Source organism: Dermacentor andersoni, chromosome 3, assembly GCF_023375885.2.
Source record: "Dermacentor andersoni chromosome 3, qqDerAnde1_hic_scaffold, whole genome shotgun sequence".
NCBI lineage: Eukaryota > Metazoa > Arthropoda > Arachnida > Ixodida > Ixodidae > Dermacentor > Dermacentor andersoni.
In genome coordinates this window covers 172,253,997-172,273,646 of record NC_092816.1, presented here as the reverse complement: position 1 = coordinate 172,273,646, position 19,650 = coordinate 172,253,997, and the positions used below count along the sequence as shown (strand labels likewise).

At 44.7% G+C, this 19,650-nt stretch overlaps 1 protein-coding gene across 2 annotated transcripts in view; it reads left to right on the top strand.

Moving 5' to 3' along the window:
* The window catches only part of LOC126524456 (monocarboxylate transporter 13-like), a 141,392-nt gene that overhangs the window by 20,232 nt on the left and 101,510 nt on the right, over positions 1-19,650 (top strand). The window contains exons 1-2 of one of the 2 annotated variants that reach the window (XM_055067325.2): positions 7,233-7,293; positions 11,697-11,756. In XM_055067325.2, coding sequence (XP_054923300.1) covers positions 11,736-11,756 — 21 coding nt within the window. In that variant the 5' untranslated portion in view covers positions 7,233-7,293; positions 11,697-11,735. Of the gene's footprint in view, positions 1-7,232; positions 7,294-11,696; positions 11,757-19,650 lie in introns of those variants that run through there. The other variant, XM_050172767.3, reaches the window with a different exon arrangement.

Genomic DNA, 19,650 nt, shown 5'->3' with positions numbered 1-19,650 from the left:
AATAATTAAGATTACTTGAATAGATCTGTCTCAAGGTACCCTAAATTCTTGATTAGGCTCCGTTGATTTAGCCCTAATATCTTTTCATTATTTTAATAATTTAACAAATTGATTTTATTTAGCCTCAGTATTCGTAATTACCCGGAATTGATCGATGCTACACTTAACTATTTTTATCGTAACTAATCTTATTAGTCCTTATTAACCTTACTCTTAGTACCTCTTAGTACTCACTACGTATAGTCAAAATCATGTCTCATTAGACATACGTAAAGGCATTCTCATATACACCTCCGTAGGATTTTATGTATACATAGCCATGAATTCTGCACTGACGTTTAGTTTCTTTTTTCGCCACCACGTGGCGTATTGACCTTAAAGATTTCAAATTTGCGCCGTGACGTATGCCATGACGCACAACTAAAGAAAACATAATAAAAAAAAGCACACCCTGAGACTCTTGCTTCACCTCGGTACTTGGAAACAAGCGCGCTTATGTATCAGCCTTAACTTGAAGATAACCTGCTACTCGCTCGACTGGCAATGAATCGACGATTTTGCTAGACACCTTGCCAGACAGCTCGTCGGCATTCCGGGTGAGATGACTGGCCGAGATAACGGCTCCCGCAAAGCTTCTGTTGGGTTACCTTACTTCAGTGTTTTTTCTTATTATTTGTGCACCATGGCGGCTGCAGGGTTCCGTATAGTCAGCGTTATGTTTCGTGGGTTTCCTATCGAACCGGTGTGATGCAATAAGAGGAAGCTTTAGTTCGGGCCTTTCTTGCAAAACTTGTACTTGTAAAACGCATAAATGATTTTATGAGAAAATCGCTCAACCACTCAACTGATCTGAATGAGAATTTTTGCATATAAGAGCGAAAGTTAGGTCACAGTGATTGCTGCAAAAATAATCTTGATTTAGGCCATGATATTAGCTAGAATTATCGGAAATCGGTAAAGCTCTAAAAATAATTGAAATACGAAGTTTACAAATCCGTTAGTTCACATCAAATCTGATACCGCAGCTCTATAAGCTGCATCCCTTGGAGCATATCAACCGGACAAATTTGATGTATGAATTTATAACTTATGTGACGTTGTTACAGTGCTTGTAAAGATTTTGCGAATGTCATATTCAGGAGTTAGTGGTGTATTTCAGGGTGGCATACGATATATCATTTATGTCCGCCTTAAATGAAACATTAGGTGCAGCTTACAGAATTCTGATATCGTTTTTAGTTGCTGAGGTACAGAGTCGTAAATTTCATGCATTGTTTCTTGAAATTTCACATTTTTTTAAGAATTTAGAAAAAGTGGAAGCTCAATAAAAATTCGCTTTCTGAAATCTCATTTTAAATGTTTCTTTTAAGTTCAACAGAACTCATGAATTGCGGTGCAGTGCTTGTCAGAAGAAAGGATTGCTCATTTCCTATGTAGGAGCTAAAGCTTCCCGTTAAATTTGGTTTAGAATTATAGTTTGGGAAGAGAAGAAGCAAGACGGATAGGGTATTTACATTATGGCGGCCGCACTTCGATGGAGGCAAAATGCGAAGACACCCGTCTTCTTAGATTTAGATGTACGTTAGAGAAGCTCAGGTGGTCGAAATCTTCCGGATTACCTCACTACGCCGTGCCTCATAATCAGATAGGGGTTTTGGCACGTAAAACCGCATAACTAATTTTTTTTTTCAATTTACGAAATTTACAATAATTGACAGAGCCAAGCCTACAGCGGGCTAGTCGTTGAAGTGTTCACTTCTTCAGATATAAGCTCACGCTCATCTTCCCCGGCGTTGTGCAGCGCTGCACAATATATTGCCACTTCCTGTGGAAGCGCCGTCCCATTGCTTTTAGGCACAAAAAGACTGGTAACGTTTTAGGCGGCTGACCTGAACGACGTGATGGGAAGTCTGAATGGAGCGAGTAGTCGGTGTGACCGGAGACATCTCGTAGGTTACGTGGGTTACCTGACAGAGGACCCAATAATGGACGGAGTAGCGGTACATGAGTTCTTCCGAGAGACCGAAGTGGCGGGTGGGAGATCACAGAGGGACAAGATTAACGGGAATATAATCGGCGTCCCGGTGACGACTGTCGCAAATGCTTTTCCGCTTGTTCTCAGAAGCACAATGGCGACGGTGAGCAACTTGGCATGTTTCTTGGGCTCGAGCAATGACATCGCTTGTATACTGAGTGGTAGGCAATATTTTATTAAAAAGCAATCCTGGATACAAGTAATAAAATGGCGAGTAACCAATAGTGCCGTAGCATGATGAATGGTACGCGAATGTGACAAAAGTGAGAACAGTATCCGAATCACGATGGTTATCAGAAACACACATGGAGAGCTCGTCCGTTATTGTTCGATTAAGCCGCTCCGTAAGATCGTTCGTCTGAGGGTGGTATGCTGTACTAAGTTTGTGTTTGGTAGAACAGGAGCGGAGCAAGTAGTCCACAACTGTAGAGAGGAAGGAGCGATCCCTGTCGATAAGTTGACGAGAAGCGCCGCGGTAAACAATGATGTGCGACAGGAAGTACGCTACGTCGGTTGGAAGGGCACTGGTGAACCCGAACCAAGTTGTAAATCAGTTGCGACGACAATCCAGTTGTTGCATCAGTCAGATAAGGGGAAAGGTGCCAAGAGGTCTACACCAAAGCGATAGAAGGGTTCGGTAGGAATGCCAAGAGGTAGGAGTAAACCAGCAATGAGAACAGATGGCTTCTTCTGTAGTTGACATAACTCACAAGAAGCGACGTAGCGGCGGACAGATCGGTACAGACCAGGCTGAAAGAATCGCCGCCGGGCAAGGTCGTACGTATTGATTCCCCGAGGTGACCAAAAATTGGTAGATCGTGCAGCTTGGACAGAACAGTGGTGGATGCCGGGGAATGACCGGCACCATCTCAGATCCACTAGGGTACATGCTGCCCGATATGGAGTGCCATCCTGGAATTGGAACATGCCAAGAGAGGGATCACAAATCCTATGTGTGAGCTTGTCCATGGTACCACGTATGCGTAGATCTCGGCACTGTTCGGTAGCGAGGTCAGCAAAGCAGATAGTGAAAATAGAGAAGCAGAAGCATAGCTGACAGGAACATCAAGAGCATCGTCTGGGTGGTGGTATACGCAGTTGGAATCTTGGTGTAGACTCGTACAAGCAACTGTGTACGAGTATTCCTGTAGGCATAGCGCCCAGTCACCTATGCGATCAGTAGGGTCTTTGAGCGAAGAAAGCCAGCTGATCGCATGGTGGTCTGTGGTGAATGTAAAGGGCTGGCCATATAGGTAAGGGGGAGATTTCGTCACTGCCTAGAGGAGCGCAAGGCGCTCACGTTAATAAAATAATTCCGCTCAGCTCGATTAAGCAGGCGGCTGGCGTAGGCACTGACGTGGTCGTGGCATCGTTGATGTTGGCAAATAATGGCACCGATTCCATGACCACTGGCATCAGTGTGGACTTCTGATGGAACAGTCTGGTCGAAGTGCGCAAGAAGGAATGGAGATGTTAGGAGAGAGATAAGCTTCGAGAAGGCAGTTGCTTGTTCAGGTCCCCAAGAAAATGAAACGTCGGCCTTCAGAAGAGCAGAGGGCGGGTGACTTCCGCAAAATTTTGCATGAAGCGGCTGAAGCACGAGCACAGACCCACGGAGCTCCGGACATCTTTAGCACATGTTGGCATGGGAAACTTCTGTACGGCACGAGCTTTGCCCGAGTCTGGGCGCACACCAGATGAATCAACAAGGTGATTGAGGATAGTAATTTGGCGGCGTCCGCACAGACATTTAGGCGAATTAGGTTGACGGTCAGCATTGCGAAAGCATAAAGAACGAGCGAGAGGCACTCCGGGTGCGTGGCAAATGTAGGAGCAAAAACGACGGCGTCACCTAAGTAACAAATACAGATGGGCCGCGTGAGGTTATGAAGAAGTGTGTCCACCATGCGTTCAAAAGTAGATGGAGTATTACATAAGCGGAAGGTCATATATTTGAACTGGTGTAAGCCATCGGGTGTTATAAAGGCGCTTTTTTCGTGGTACATGTCCACGGCAATGTGCCAGTCACCGGAACCAAGGTCGATAGAAGAAAAGTATTTCAAACCGTGGAGGCAGTGGGGGGCGTCATCAACGCGTGGTAGAAATAAACGTCTTTCTTGGTGATCTTGTTGAGGTGCCGGTAATCCATGCGCAAGTACCAGCTGGCGTCCTTTTTAACTGAAAAGACAGGGTCCGCCCAGTGACTGGATGATGGTTCAACGATTCCTCGAGAGAGAATCTTCTCGACCTCCGTTTGAATGACTTGTTCGTGCAAGGACAGAGGGTATGGTCGCCTGTGAATAGGGTGTCCGCCACCGGTGTCAATATGGTGCGTCGTCAGAGAGGTCTGGCCTAAAGTGCGACCCAGGTCAAAAATGTCGCTGAACACGAAGAGCAGCTGGCATAACTATTTGGCTTGGTGAGGCGGAAGTTCGGGAGCAGTTACGTTTGTGAGCTGAGGAAGGAAAGCTGGCAAAGAGTCAGCGGGGGACGGCGTAATAGGTGTAATTCATAACGCCTGTCGCTAAGAAATACGCAACGAGGTATGGCCGAAGACGAAATAATTGCCATGAATGGTATTCAGGAGGCGTTTATTACCATGAAGTGCGGGCGCCTATACCACTGCAAAGGACAGATGTTGGGTGGTATCTGCAACCGTTTGCTCGCCACATGACACATCTACACTGGAAATGAACTGATTTCACTTGCGCCCTCTTGTGTTTTCTAGGCCCTTAATTGGGACTTCGCATGCCACCAGGACTCTTCTTTTGTTTTCTTTTGATGTCCCTCGCCCCTATCACAATGGGCTAAGACGTGCTTCTCCCGGTGCTCGGTACTTCATTTTCTTTATAAATAAATAAATTAATTAATTCCTTTATTGCTGCTGAAAAAGCGCCTCTTCATCTCCCCGATCCCCTACTTTCTCACGTGGACTCTGTGTATATTTGTAGCAACGCATCGACAAACCTAGATCTTAATTTTCACAGAGGAATAGGGAATTATGATCTTGAATGAAAAGACGGATAATTACATGGTGTCAAAACAGCAGCAAGTCATACCCATAGTGAAACAGTGTAAATACCTATGCGTATATACAGGGTGTCCCACGTAAATTGAGCGAAACATTAAAGATATGTAAATGCAACGTAGCTGGAGAGAACGAAGGTAGTGTTGTTTGCCATCGCTTGGAGATACTCAGTCTTTTTTTTTCATTCCACCTAACTATACAATTAGTCTAAATTAATTAACTTCTCAGATATTATAATTATATGGAAAGTGTCAATGGGAAAATCGTAGAGCAACATTAAAACTCCGATACAGCTTTTCGTTGCTCCGCTACATAAAAATGTTTTTTTGCGCAAGTGAAAGAAGCCCATGAATACACGTAAAGTGCCCCGAGCGGCCAGTCTCGCGGCAATTTCGCGTGAATTTGTGGGTTTCCTTCACGCTCGCAAAAGCACTTTTCTGTAGCCCGTATTTAGCAAGAGAAAGCTGCATCGCGAGTTGCAACGCATGCTGGGCATGCGTTGTCAACGCACCAATGCCGCCCTCGCCTTTTGAGCGGAGAGGCGTCAGGAGTTTTCGCGTCATTGAGATTTTGAGTCTTTTATGTGTTGCTGACATGTATAGTCAGACTGCAATGAAATGAAGCCAAACTTTACTTTCCACGTTAGCCGCTGTATAAGACAGCGGGGTTTATTCATCTACGCAGGCTTAGTTTTGGGACAACAGCGCAATAAGGTCCGGCTACACAGTGAGCACACATCTGATATTGAAGCAGTCCGACGCCATGTGGGGTGCTATTTATTATTTCGCGTTTACGTTTCATTCCGAAGTGATAGTGGCTGAGGAGTTGGGAAAAATGTATCGTGGCCATACATGCTCCCACCTCCAAAAAGTCTATCATGCAGTGGCGCAGAGACTGATATCACAGACCATAATCGCATCTGATACGACCACAATAATGTTAGACTAAAACAGAAAGGCAACTTTATAATAAATTAAGAAATTTGTGGTGCTGAAGGAAGGCACCACAAAAATATTTCTTAAAAGTTTTTAAAGGAACCCTTTATTACGAAAGGAATTAGGTATGTTCAAAAGCGTTACGCTTTGGGCGAGTTGGTTGTACATGGTTCTTATTAGACTTTTATCCCTTCTTCGTTCGACGTCATGTCCTTGTGCGCGCAAAAGTCTAAAAAGAAGAACTAGGTAGTCTAAGCTTAATTAGAGTACAAGTGAGAGCATGTTTCAACATTTCCATTCTAGGATTTGTGTGTGAGCATGGGGCGCAGTGGAATTCCGGGGGTCGCCTGTGTAGTTGAATAGATTCCTCACTAAATTACCAAGTTTGGATAAAATAGCAATTCTGTGCTGACTGTGAGAATTTTGCACGCAACGACGCCTAGAATAAAAAGCGGACACTTTTATAACACTTAGCTTTCAATATTATGGTATCAAGAGGCAACCATAAAGTAGGTAATATTGGAAATAGCCCCTCCACGTGCATTTTCGTAAAGGCAGCTATGTGCTAACAATTGTGAATGTGGTTGTTCCTAGACAAGATGACTGTATTCTATGGGCACCTGGTGCGTTCATGAGCTCTTCTGTATCGTCAGACAGGAAGAACCAAAGCATACCAGTAACCCTTACTGATATGCTTTGCTTCTTCCTGTCCGACAATACAGCAGAACCTCAGACTCTTTTTGATAGCACGGTACCTGCATCCGCGTTTGACCGTGCACATCAGACGGCGTGAACCGGGGTGATAGCTACGAAGCAAGATCAAAAGTATTGCGAGTCATGCATTTGGCAGTGGAATCATACAGAAAGAAATTCTACAAGAGGGCACACTCGGCGAAAACTGGCAACAGGAAGCACGTCACGCCTAGTGTTAATCCTAACCGTTAGTTGATGCGAGCATCGGAAAAAAATAATGTGAAATGAACATACAGGCGTTTTATTTTTTACTATTTCCCGCTAAAACTAAACCGTTTTGTCTCTAAATGAACTTATACTTCGCGACCTATTTTTCTCGTGTCACCTAGCAACAAGCTAGAGGCACGCCAGACGTGCCGTATGATGGGTCATGCGCTAGACGTGCCAGCGAAGCGACCGGGGCCGGCTGCACATATGAAATTCGTCTGTTCAGCGACCCCTCTCTTTGGATGTAGCCCGTTTGTTTGGCTCCCGGCGTCTTCTTGTGTTCCTTCTTCATTTCGACAAGGCACCACTGCACTGCACTATCTGACTACGGCAAGGTGAGAAATTTTGTTGGACAGTCTGCGACACATTGCAAGCAAATTTAGGCTTACGGCACAAAACGGATACTAGTGACGCAGTTAGCGAAAAACAGCTCGGGCGTTCTGGCGCAGTTAATTTGAGTTAATGGCTCGTACTGGGAGATTTTTGCGTCGCTTTCTATGAGCCCCGACATTATTGTACCTTATTTCGGTAGTTTTTGGGCACGCTTGCCGCACCCGACTGTGTGACGCAGTCAGCGGAATGCAGCTCGGCCATGGTGACAGTTTCGCGTGTATTGAATCTTACTCGTACAAGTTCAAGGCCCCAAAATTATTCTATTTCGCTACTTTTCGGGATACTTCTGAGCAATACTCGCCGCGACTGCGTTTGTGAGGCAGTTAGAAAAAAAGCCACTCGCCATGGGGACAGTTAGTTTGGCGTGTACTGAATTTTAGTGGGGCAAGTGTGTAATGCTTATTATGGCCTAACAACATATACCTTCTTTCGGCACTCACGCCTGTCGAAAACGTGGCGAGCGATTGCCAAGAGTGATAACACTTGAGTGTGTTGCTTGCGCCGGCAGGACGCGTAAATGAAAACGCCGTGGAACTAAAAAAATTGGAGGACGCTTAAGCTTCGCCCAAGAGTGGAACGCGGTAGCGTTATCGCACCCCGTTCGCACCGCCCACTCATTCGCTCGGCATGCTCTTGAGTCACACAAAGACGAAACGTGCGCCTGAGCAAGCGGAACGAACCAAAGAAATCAGTGTCTCGGAGGGAGAAACGATCTACGCGAACCAAACGTCGTGATCGGCACGGACAGCCGGGCCGCGACGCGCCATCAAGCCGGACGCGATCATGGGGCTGACGCCTCGATGGGATCGCCCTATATCTCGCTTGGGAGCGCCACGCAGACGCATGACTCCTCGCCAGCAGCACGGCACACATCGCAGGCGACGCTTTCCCACCAGACGCGCTACGGCGCAGCGATCACATCAGAGGCGTCCCGCATCGAGGTGGGGGGTAGGCATAGTGGAGGGTTCTTGAACTTAGTGCACTCTGCAAGTATGTGTGCTAGAGTGCCTTCTGATCGTCTGCAAAACGGTCATAAAGTGTCATGCTCTTTCCCACCACGCACGCTAGCGACCCCGCTTGCGTGCGTCGCACGATCGTTCGCTGCCTTCGGCTGAGTTGCAGATGCGGACGGGGAAGCCTTCATCTGCCGCTTCTGCACATTTGGGTGATGTCTTTGTAATTTGTCATGGGGTGCGGTAGCTCTGGCTCGTCCTCGGCCCGGATTGACAGCTCTCGAGCATAGTGGTCGGCGAGTGGGTTTCCTTCCACTTGCGAGTGAGCAGGGACCCACATGATCTCAACGGCCCGTCGCGGTGATTTGCGTTTGGTGAGGATCGCTAGTGTCGCGTGAGGGATGTTCCCCTTGCGGTAGCTTGCGTAGGTGGTCTTGGAGTCTGTGACCATGGTCCTCACTCCCGGTCGTGCGAGTGCGAGGTCCACGGCCACTTCTTCTGCTTCGGCTGTATTCGTCGTCCGTATCGATGCGCATGTGACCAGTTTATCGATAGTGTTGACGCCCGCCGTTGCTCTAGTGCCGTGCTTGGGAAGCGAGGCGTCCGCGTAGAGAACCTCGGGGTCCTATTCCAGCTGTCGAGCCAGTGCCTTGGCCCGCGCAAAGGGTCTCTCGTCGTTCATCCCCGGCTGCATGTACCGGGGGAGGGGCTTGGTCTTAATAATGTCTCTCCACGTTGTGGGGAGTGGCTCCGTTGTCGGTTGCTGTGCAATTTGCCATCCTATCTTGGGTAGGACGACCCGGCCGTGCTCTGTCCGGCTCAGCCTTACTCTCTGGTGGGATAAGTGTGCTTCCACCAGCTCTTCCACCGTGTTGTGGGCACCCATGTCCAGCAGCTTCTGCGTTGACGAGTATCCTGGGATGCTCATGGCGAGCTTGACTGCTTTCCTTATCGTCGTGTTCAGCGTCTCGCGGTTCACCTTCGTAAGGTGGAGGTACGGGGCGGAGTACGTTACGCGTGACACGACAAATGCCTGCACCAGGCGCAGTGCATCTTCTTTGATTCTTCTGTTCCGGTTGGTGACGTTTTATTTGTAATGCCGCCCATTCACCACTGACGCACGTTTCGCTTCTAGGAGCAATATTCCTATTAGGTCAATATACCAATATGATACATGCTTGTAATTCACTTTTTTTCAGCTGATGGCATCCGGTGAAGCTTCGTACGGCGAGGACTGCTGCTTATCTGGTGCCACAACTTTGGATGAATGCACGAAAATCCCGGAACGAGCATTTATATAGAGCGAAATAAACATTTCATCATTTCAGAAGACGTCTTGCGTTTACATTATGAAATTTCACGTGGCACAGATTCGGTGGAGGCTTGCAAAGATCGTTCGGGAGAATTTTTACTAAATAATAAAACGATTCCGAGCCAAGGCCGCGCACGGTTCAGCAGTAGAAGCACAAAAGAAATGCCGCGCCGATCATCGGAGCCGGCGTGACGTGTACCAGCTGGCGTTCAAAACGCGCGCGCCCAAAACCGAAACCGAAAAGTGCTAATCCCATCCGCTTGGTGTGCTACAGTCAATTCGGCCGCTTGGCTCTATGGGAGTGCCAGCTCTTGTTGAGTCTCTTTCTCTATGATAGAATGTTTCCTGTACCAAATGCATCGTTCACAACAGTCGCAAACCTTTTGTCCAGCCTTTTAGCGCTTTTACCCTTCGAATCACGCCCTCTCCTGCTGTCAGCTTTTATCTACCTATCGCAGCTCCTCTGTACCCTTATCAAGGAAGATTGAAATTAAAAGTGGTAATGTCCACAGAGCGGAAGGAGCTTTTTTTTTTTATAACCGCGAGAGCGCTCCCTATAAAAAAAGCGCGCCGGGGTGGGAAGCTGCAGTCGTGCGAACTAGCCATCACCCGTACGTATTAACGGGAACTTTCTCGATTGTTTGTTTGTTTGCTTGTTTGTTTTGTTAGCATTTTGTAGTTGAAAAGTGATCTGCGTTGTTTCGTAAAATCGTCCATCCATTATACCTGGTGTTTCAGCAAACACTTTCACAAATCCTTGAAGGTTTTCTGTGGCGGACAGCACGATTCTAGTTAATGAGCTCGTCTACTCGAAGAGTCGGATATTACTTGGAGAAAAAAATCACATGCATGGTCTATAATTAGTGAACATTAACTAATAAGGTTTGAACTAATTAACTTAAGGCCCATATGGCAATTTACAAATTCTGGTCGTCGAGTTCGCAAGGCGGATCCACTTGGAACGGATTCTAAGGATGACGCCAGTTTCGAGGTATTAATTCGTGAACGTTGCGAAGAAATTCGTTGGCGTTCCAGTTAATTTTTGCTTCAGTTCATCAAACGACGTTTTGTTAAGAAAGTAACTGGAACACCGATGCCTTTGTCCGCAATTCGGGAAATAATATCTTGAAACTGGTGTCATACTGAGCATTCGTTCCAAATGAATCCGCCTTGCAAACTCCACGGTTAGAATTAGTAAATTTCAATATAAGCCATTAGTTATGTAATTAACAACGTAATTAAGAAATGTTGTTAAGTATCCGATTATGCATGTCAATGTTCTGTGCAAGTGATGTCCGCATCTTCGAGTAGACCAGTTATCTGCTACAGGCAACCATTAAAAATTTTTGAAAGTGTTCGCTGAAGCAACCTGTATAGTTAAAAGAAGGTGATGCTATGCATGATTATTTAAAATGGCCTGCTGAAGGCTTAGGTAATTACTAGATGCTTGAGACAGAATGTGAGCCCAAATGTAAAGAGTGTTTGTGCTATCAATTACATGCTGTGAAGGGCTATGTAATGCAAAAGGATAGACAGTTGGGCGAGTTGGTACGGTAACATGATCCTGGCTTGTAGCGCGAAGTGAACACGACCACAGAAAGGAGCAGACAGGACGTGCGCTAATAGCCCTCCTTCTGCTGCTTTCTGTGTCCGTGTTCACTTCGCGCTACAAGCCAAGAAGGGCTGTTTAAGATTGTCGATGCTGTGTACGGTGAAATTCAACCATTATTACCAGCAGAAACGTTGTGAAGTTCGCCAAACTGCTTTGATCATTCTGTGCAGTAAATTTAGCTGAATGATTGCCCATTTTTTATCCAGTTTTTTTTTCTTATTGATGGCAGCTCTGACATGGAACCTTCATACGAGGTAAAAGAATTGTCTACGTATCTTACGTTAGCGTGTTCAGCATTAGCACTATGAGCATCCCAATATCACTGCAAAAAAGTTCCTGCCTCATGGCAATATAGTGTCGTTTGAGAGTTTTTGAGATTTGCCTTTCCGTTTGCTATGCCTCTTGTACGGCATGCGTAGGGCTTCGTCGGTCAATAGAAATTGATATAAGTATATTTTCTACCCATAGTGATTGGACGTGCCAGATGTACGGCAATAACCCTTCGCAATGGTACAGGCACCAAAAAAGGTAGGTTACGAGTCCATTTTTTCTTCGTTAATTCGGTTTGTTAGAAAAGCAGCTCTGCTTCTTTTCAGCTCCAACAACGTAGCCCGTCTATTAGGCAAAACTTGAGCGGTTTATTTTGTCCCAATCTAGCGACGTAGCTTAGTGCAGTCAATCGGCTGCATTATACTTTATAACCCGAAGAATCACTTGACGCAGGATGGGACATTCAGGTGCTACATGTCTTGAACAGAGAAATTGAATTGTCGGACAAAGTAAGCGAGGAGGAACGAAATTTGTTTTCGATGGTTTGCAGTTCGCATGCAATATAAGGGGACGTACATCATCTTTGACCAGTTCACCCTGCGCACTCAAAAGTGAAATGATTACATACTCTGCTCCAGCACCTCATCGTCTCTCCCGTAGTTCAAAAGAAAGCTTTTGAACGAAACCTCCGTATGTATTTGCGCGTTCCACGGGCATCGCCCGCTGCTTTGTAATTGTTGTGCGCTGCCAGCTCTTTTCTCAAGCACTGAGGCTTGTAGAAAAGGGCCCTAACTATTTTGGTATAACCAGTCCTCCTGAAAACCATTACTTTTCGAAGGTGCTTAAAACAGAAATGGGGCTAAAGAACGCTCAATTATATGTCTAAGGAGAAACCCCTATTCGCTACGGGAGTACTGGTCAGTATGCGTCTCCTGTCGTTTGGATCAAATTATTTGGATCAAATCGGAATTGTTGACAAATATAGTGTCATTGGCATCCCGTTTGTCGTCCCCATTGCTTTCTTAACATCGTAGCTAGGTATATAAATTCAGATACAGAACATTGTGTGCAAATGAACGCCAACTCTTCAACATCTTCACATATTTACATTAGTTACCACTGCGCACGTCAGTGGGTAATTCTAAGCGATTCTCAGACATCAGAATAATTGTTTTTCGAAGTGATTGATTTTCTTACACGCAACAAGCAAGCTGACATACCGGAAATAGGAAACCTTCATGATAAAGTATGGCTACAATGGGTCCCAAATACTTTGGTATGCAGGGGGCATATAACGAAAAGTGAGACACTAACAAAAAATTCCAGCTACTCTTTTATAGAGGCAGTTTTTAAGCCGCAAACAATTTTTTTCTTTCCTCACTGTAAACTTTTAATTTAAGCATGTTTATCAAACTCACGAATACTACGGAAACCCAACTTTTGCAATGAAGCAACAAGTTTCCCTACCGAATATTCCGCACTGCGTAACCGCACGAGTGCCAGAGGACAGCCGAGGGCCCCGTCAGCCCTGTGAAGTTAGAATACAAAGCGGATGCTTGGCTATCGAACGCATGCAAGCAGCAGATTGCAACTTCGGCACCCTAATATCAGACCTTTTTTGTAAAGATGAAATGTACACGCAAAGAATGCACACAAGCACGGGGGCGAGAAGTGCCTTCGGTGCATTGCTTGAGCGTACGTTAATATGGCGCATCGTTCATTCTTCCGAATTATGGCATGCCATAGCGCCCCTTCTCCTTTCGGTATCGCTGAAGCTTAGTCGAGAACACACAGAAACATTGCTTTTCAACTAACGCAGCTGTCAGACGATTACATAGATGTTTGGGCCTGAATATATTTTAGTATGCTTCTTATTTAATACATATCAGATGTAAGTATATTGTTTAGCCCCCATGGTTCATCACAAATAGACGATAATAATTGGTAATGATAAATATAAGCACCATTCTTTTACTTTCTGTTACTCTTCAAACTGCCACTTGTGTTAGCCGGCCGGTTTCACCTTTTTTACTTTCCAGAGGAGATTTAGTTTTTAGCTTGGCTCGCACAAACTTTCGCTATGTTCCGTTCTGGCATTTAGCACAATGCAATTTCAGTGGCTGTTCGCTATCCGCTGTTTCTGACACGCTCTGCTGCTTGTAGACTTGAACATTGTTATCGCATTTGTAATCGAGGTTCGGAGGGAAGTATTTCTATCTCAAAGCGTTATGCGTACGATGTCGTTATCTTTCCCATTCACATACATGTAACACGGCGACAGGCGTCAATGTCCGTGTCTACAAGCGCTTCACCACCCACTAGACGGACCACTTTTTTAGGATGATGATAGCGCGGGACTGTATACAAAAGATTTTATCCGAAACAATGCCATGCCTACAGACAATGAAGCCAACAAACGTCAAGGGGAAAAGAACATTTTGTTTTGCTGTACAGAATAATCAAGCACTGAAGATGAATCAGTGCAAAGTAAAGTTCATATTCTTAATAAAACATCACCTAAAGCTCGAAAATTCTTTTCCGGCTGTTAGGAGCAGGAATCGCAACTACACTGCACGTGTGCAATGCTGCGCTAATTGGTCTACAACGACGGCTCGCTCTCCTTCCACTTTCTGTGCAATTGTGTAACATGTACGTATGCTTATGTGCTGGAAATATGAGACAACGTCATTCAAACCCATGCTGACAGACGTAGAGCATCAACGAAAGCTCAGGCGTCAAGTAGTGTTTGACTAATGACCAATGCAGAAAGGAACGCTTCTCGCGTCATGAAACAAAGGGAACCATCAGATCAAATCAAAATTTATTCATATTCACTTGATACATGAGTTTCCATGTCCTGTTCAACATAAGCACAGCGTGCTTGTTGGTTGTTCAGGCAGCACAGTGAATCACCGAATGTGTACAAAAAAAAAACAATCAATTAAGGCGCACCAGTACATACTATGCATAATATACAAAACGATGTACACATAATGCGTAATTGTGAAAAAAATTCGAGCGGAAATTAAGATAAGCAAATAAATAAATAAAGGGCATCATAACAGCTTGTAATGAGCGATATCATAACAATTCACAACAAGTGTAAAGCGCAAATAAAGAAAGCCACCTTCCAGATGCAAGAGGCCATCAGCAATTTATCCGCAAATTTGAGCACCATTTCCTTATTGATTTAGTCATTTTTCGTTTAGGTATGAATTTGGCAAACGCTTCGCCAAGTTGAATAAATATCTGTGGGACGTGATATCCTCTTATCTGTTTCCCATAATGTGTGAAGCATCTTGGCTTAATGTACGCTTCTTTCTTTCTTAATGCGACGTTTTTCTCTGCAGGTACTTTGAAAAGCTTTGGGTAGTAATGACGTGGGAACATTGTAATAATATCGTTCACGCATTTCCAGTATTCATAGCCTATTGTATTGTTATTCCTTGTCGACCTGCTGCAGCGTAGTTACACACGTTATTCAGTTTACTACTCTTTCAATTATGCGATTTATGGCTCCCGCCTTGCGATCACAACAAGTTCCATACAATATAATACCGTAGGTTATAATAGGTTTAGCCAGTGCCATGTATATGATGCGCCTCAAGTACATCGAAGCTTTACCTGCTCTACATCATCGCAGACAGAGCTTTAATCCCGTTACATATATACTGCACATGATCATTCCATGTTATACGTTCATCAAATGTTATTCCAACATACTTTATCGCATGTTCAAATGATATGACATTGCATGTGCACGGATCACAATGTGAGCCATGTAAAAAGAGCGACTTCTTTAGGACCATTCGTTTGTGCGTATTTTTACAACAGATAAGTTTTGTTTTTTGCCGATTTAACTATATTGAATTTTGAGTTAACCCGTCTACAACCCTGCATATATCCTGTTGCAACGATTTGCACCCAAGATCAAAATTATTGAATTTTAGTGCTAATGCTGTGTCATCTGCATATTGGAAGACTCTTGATCTTAACTTCAGAAAACCTAGTTCCGAGACATAGATACAGATCGCGTACACGCATCTTACCAAGACCTGGTGGTTTGAACGTCTTCACTGTACCTATTATATTCCATAGCTCTGCTTCTGTTATCTCAGGAATGTACGCAGCCTGTGTGTTTGAAAGTATCGGCTTATATTCGAGACGAGTTCGTACTCTGAGCAACGTGCAGTTTATCTGTTGCGTGAATGAAAGTTTCATTAGAGAGTTCACACAATTACTGTGTTTCTTCCTTCGAAATTTTTCTGTCGATGACTTCAATCATGGCCTGTTTCGCTCATCCCATCAACCGTTTCTCAATTTCCATGCCATTGTTTCATCATTCCTGTTCAGTGCAAACAGCTTGGATAGGTGTCTCCTTTTAACCTGTCGTGTTTTGGCTGTTTCAAGACTTCGCGATATGCGAAATTCCTAACTGCGGTATTTTCTTAGTCCTTTCTATATTTCTGCCTACCTTTATTCTTTAAGTAGCACAACTCTATGATATCCTGCGTTATCCAATTGTTGCCTGGTTTTATTTCCTTAATTTTGACGGCTTTGGCCGACGTCACGTATATGAGGTGCAACTTTTATAGAAATTGATTATATGGGCTCTTTTGATCAAAAGCATTCCAGTTTGTCTTCTGGATAGCTTTCTCTAAATTCCTGTTGTCTGAAATGTTCCCGATTCTAGATATGAGGCTCATATTGTCTTCGTGCTTGCATATTTCTTTCATGGTTACTAGTGCTACGAGTATCAATTTAACGACTCCTGATGAACAGTGTTCGTTTCCTATGTGGACGGTTATATGGTCGATGCACGATGTAGTTATCTTGGAACCTAAAAATTCCTCTATTGTAGAGGTGTTAATATGGTTAACTAAAACAATCCCAACCAGTAAGTCTATGTTGTCTTTAACTACCCTCTTTGAGTCTTGCATTATATTTATAGTTAAATCTCTAGCTAAAATTAAGTGCTTCTTTTTCATATACATTTTAGGAGTGAAGTGTTTTTTTCGAGGAACAAAGTAATGTTCTTGATGGGGGGTCTGTATATTGCACATAGAGTGCAAGTTGTATCCATCTTGCATCTTGATGTAACCGCCATTTCTGCGTTCTCTATGGATACCTGAATTCCACACAGCAACCAGCTATTGCTCTTAAACACGATCGCTCCTTCTCCTTTTCTGTTTTCCTTGCACCAAGCGTAACGAGAGCACTCAGCAAAGCTCTAAATGTTTTGTCGAGTGGGATCTAGATTAACCTCTGTTAAGTCGATTACATCTTTTTTTTCGGTCGAATGTTTACATAAGCACGTAAATGGGGCCCTGTATGGTAAAACTATTCCAATATGTTTTTATTCCAATTTTCTGACTTCAAATTTGCATAGCCTCCGACGTCAGCACCCGGCGGTGACCCGCAGGGTTGTCTGAAGAGACCAATGAAACGCTCTCCTCGTTTATGGGAGGTAACTTTTTTCTGCTTTAGAAACGAATAACATTGCCTACAGTGAGCGGCTTGTCTTATCTAATTAGCTTACAAGGCATGAGGGGCACGCTCAAGTGTAGAGGAATTCGATGGGGCTGCGCCAGTGCACTTAAAATCGATAACCGGATGGAGAGCGTGGTGCCGGTGTCTGCAATTGGTCCGCTTTCCCTTACTTGGCTTAAAGCGGCTGGTCGAAAATCGCGGCGGCATGCAACGGAAGGCTAAGAATGCCGCTAAAACGGATCTTCAGCAATGAAGAGTTCGCAGAACGAGGTCGTAAACGTGCCGAAAGTGCTTGAAAACGCTACACGGTCACGCGAAAAGGTTTATTCTATGCAAAGTAAATCCTTGCTCTCCGGCAAGTGCGAATAGCCAGTGCCTGAGCGATCAGCGGCAGCCATCTTTTATTCCTTTCGGAACGGGCAGCATGCGGCTATTCAGAAATTCCGTTTTGTTCAGCATGTTAATGCATCTTTAGCGCGTACATGTCACTTTGACGCGGTGAGATTTTGCGGTATTGTGACGTCGCGTGACTGGCAGGCGAAGTGGGTGCAGCCCGAACACTTTTCACCAATAGCCGATGGTTAATGGTTAAAAGGCCTCGAATCAGAAATAACTATTTTTTTTTTCGTTCGGTCCGATTATGTATATTCTGTGTGTACGCGTCATATCAGATGGGAAGCTATCGCGGTTCCCGTGGTGCCGCGTGACAGACAGTCGATGTGGGGGTGGTTCAAAAAAGGTTTTGACCAATTGCGGAGGGCTGATTGCAGAATTGGAATAGAAAAGTTTGGAATGCCTTTATGTGATAGCACCCTAGGTCCCAGTTTTTGTTTATGCTTCCTATGTTTATATGCAATTTTCATAGCTCCACCTTTAACTGATCTTCCTTAATTAAGTTATTAAAAGAGAACCCCACTCAGAAAAAAGACATGAACTCTGCCATTAGTTTTCAAGATATTTTTTCCGTGGCAATGATCATAGCAGGCCTTCCTTCTTTTCACCTAGCAAAGATACTGCCATTGCGCATCCAGACAAATTTATAGCTGTGCTGCTTGCCCATCTCTCCGCACTGCGAGAACAACTTTTGTGTTCGTGTCAAGTTTTCTTTTATGTATACCCCGCCAGACTAAAGTGCATGTTTTCTTGAAATCCACAGGTCGCGATCAGCCAATTCCTTAATTCTGGCAATGACTGGGGCATCTTTCTTCTCTTTTAGCCTGTGACTGGCATCCAGTGAGTGATGTTCAACTGTTTGTATTCCAGCTTGTGCGCTAGCAACACTAGAAGCTGCTACAGATCTTCGCTCTATTTGTACGGAACACCACGTAGTTCAATGCCGCATTGTTTGTTTTCTACCTTCTTTTGCATCAGCTCTGGTGACCTTATCTTTAAGTCTGCAATGCCGTTTCCGTGCCTTGCGGTGGTGCCCAAAATTTTGCCATATTTATGCGACAGCAGTTCCACAGACTTTTCAATTCCTTGGTTTGTCGAGCGCTGTCTGTCTGCTTTTTTTGTTCATCTCTTCCAGTCGGTCCAAGACTGGCCGCCATCTTTTGGCCGATGTCCGCAATTAACTTTGTAAATTGATTCAGTAGACTTTTTTTCCTCCATTCCCTTGCCTGCTCAGTTTCGCATCACTAATTTCTGACGTGTCTTCCTCTGATTTCTACTTTTTACGAGGATCACATGTCCAGCCGTTAATTTCGCGCGGTCCCATGTTTCTGAAGACCCTATCTGCATACGGCAAGCGCAATCCTTCTGAAAATGTGTGCAGTGAAACAAACTTCGAATTTTTCGGTCGTGCGCTGAGTCATAATGAATGCATAATAATGAATGAATGAGTCATAATGAATGAATGAACGTATGACTAAGAATGCGCTTGATGGGTCAAGCGAAGAGATGCATGACAGTAGCTTAGCGCATTGTCGGCGACCTCTCGGTACGCTGTTAAATTGATCTGCTACCTTCCTCGCCAGCAGCTTTTCAAATGGGATTACAGTTTGCGAATACTCATTCTCCATGACAATTTTTCACGGGCGTGTTAACCTTACTACTGGTATTCTGCCTTGTTAAATCATGCGCGCAATAATTCTGCGTAGCAGGGCGACTCCTAGGAAAAGTGGCAAATTTTAATGAAACGCATCTTCCCGAAAGTGTAAGCTTTCAGAATGCCTTTGATTTGGTATCGATGAAAGCAAACGGGCATTGAGCGTCTTCTATTTATTCGCAGGATCCGCAAGTGTCATCCTATCAGTGTCCAATAAAGGTTGCTATAGAGCCTACGCTCATTCGGGGGGCTTTCGTAAAGCGTTAAAGCACAACGTAGTATCTCCCTTCGGCCGAAGATCTGAGACAGTTTAGAAAAATGCTTATTTACCAGACCACACTCAGCCACGTCAGTTTCTCTCTCACGGGTCTGCTTTATCGGATGAAGCAAATCCAATGTTACTGGATACGTAGGCCTAGCGGCTTCTTGCGTCTCAAACGTCTGAGGGAGTGAATACTTAGCAACGTTTGCTGTCGGGCTCGTTGATACATGACTAGAAAGGGCTTGATGCGCAAAAGCAGATGAGGACTAGACTAAGGTCCCCTCTAACAGTCACGATTCCACCCTCGCGTATAAGTCATCCCGACAAGCGCCGAAAAAGCATTAAGGTGTTTC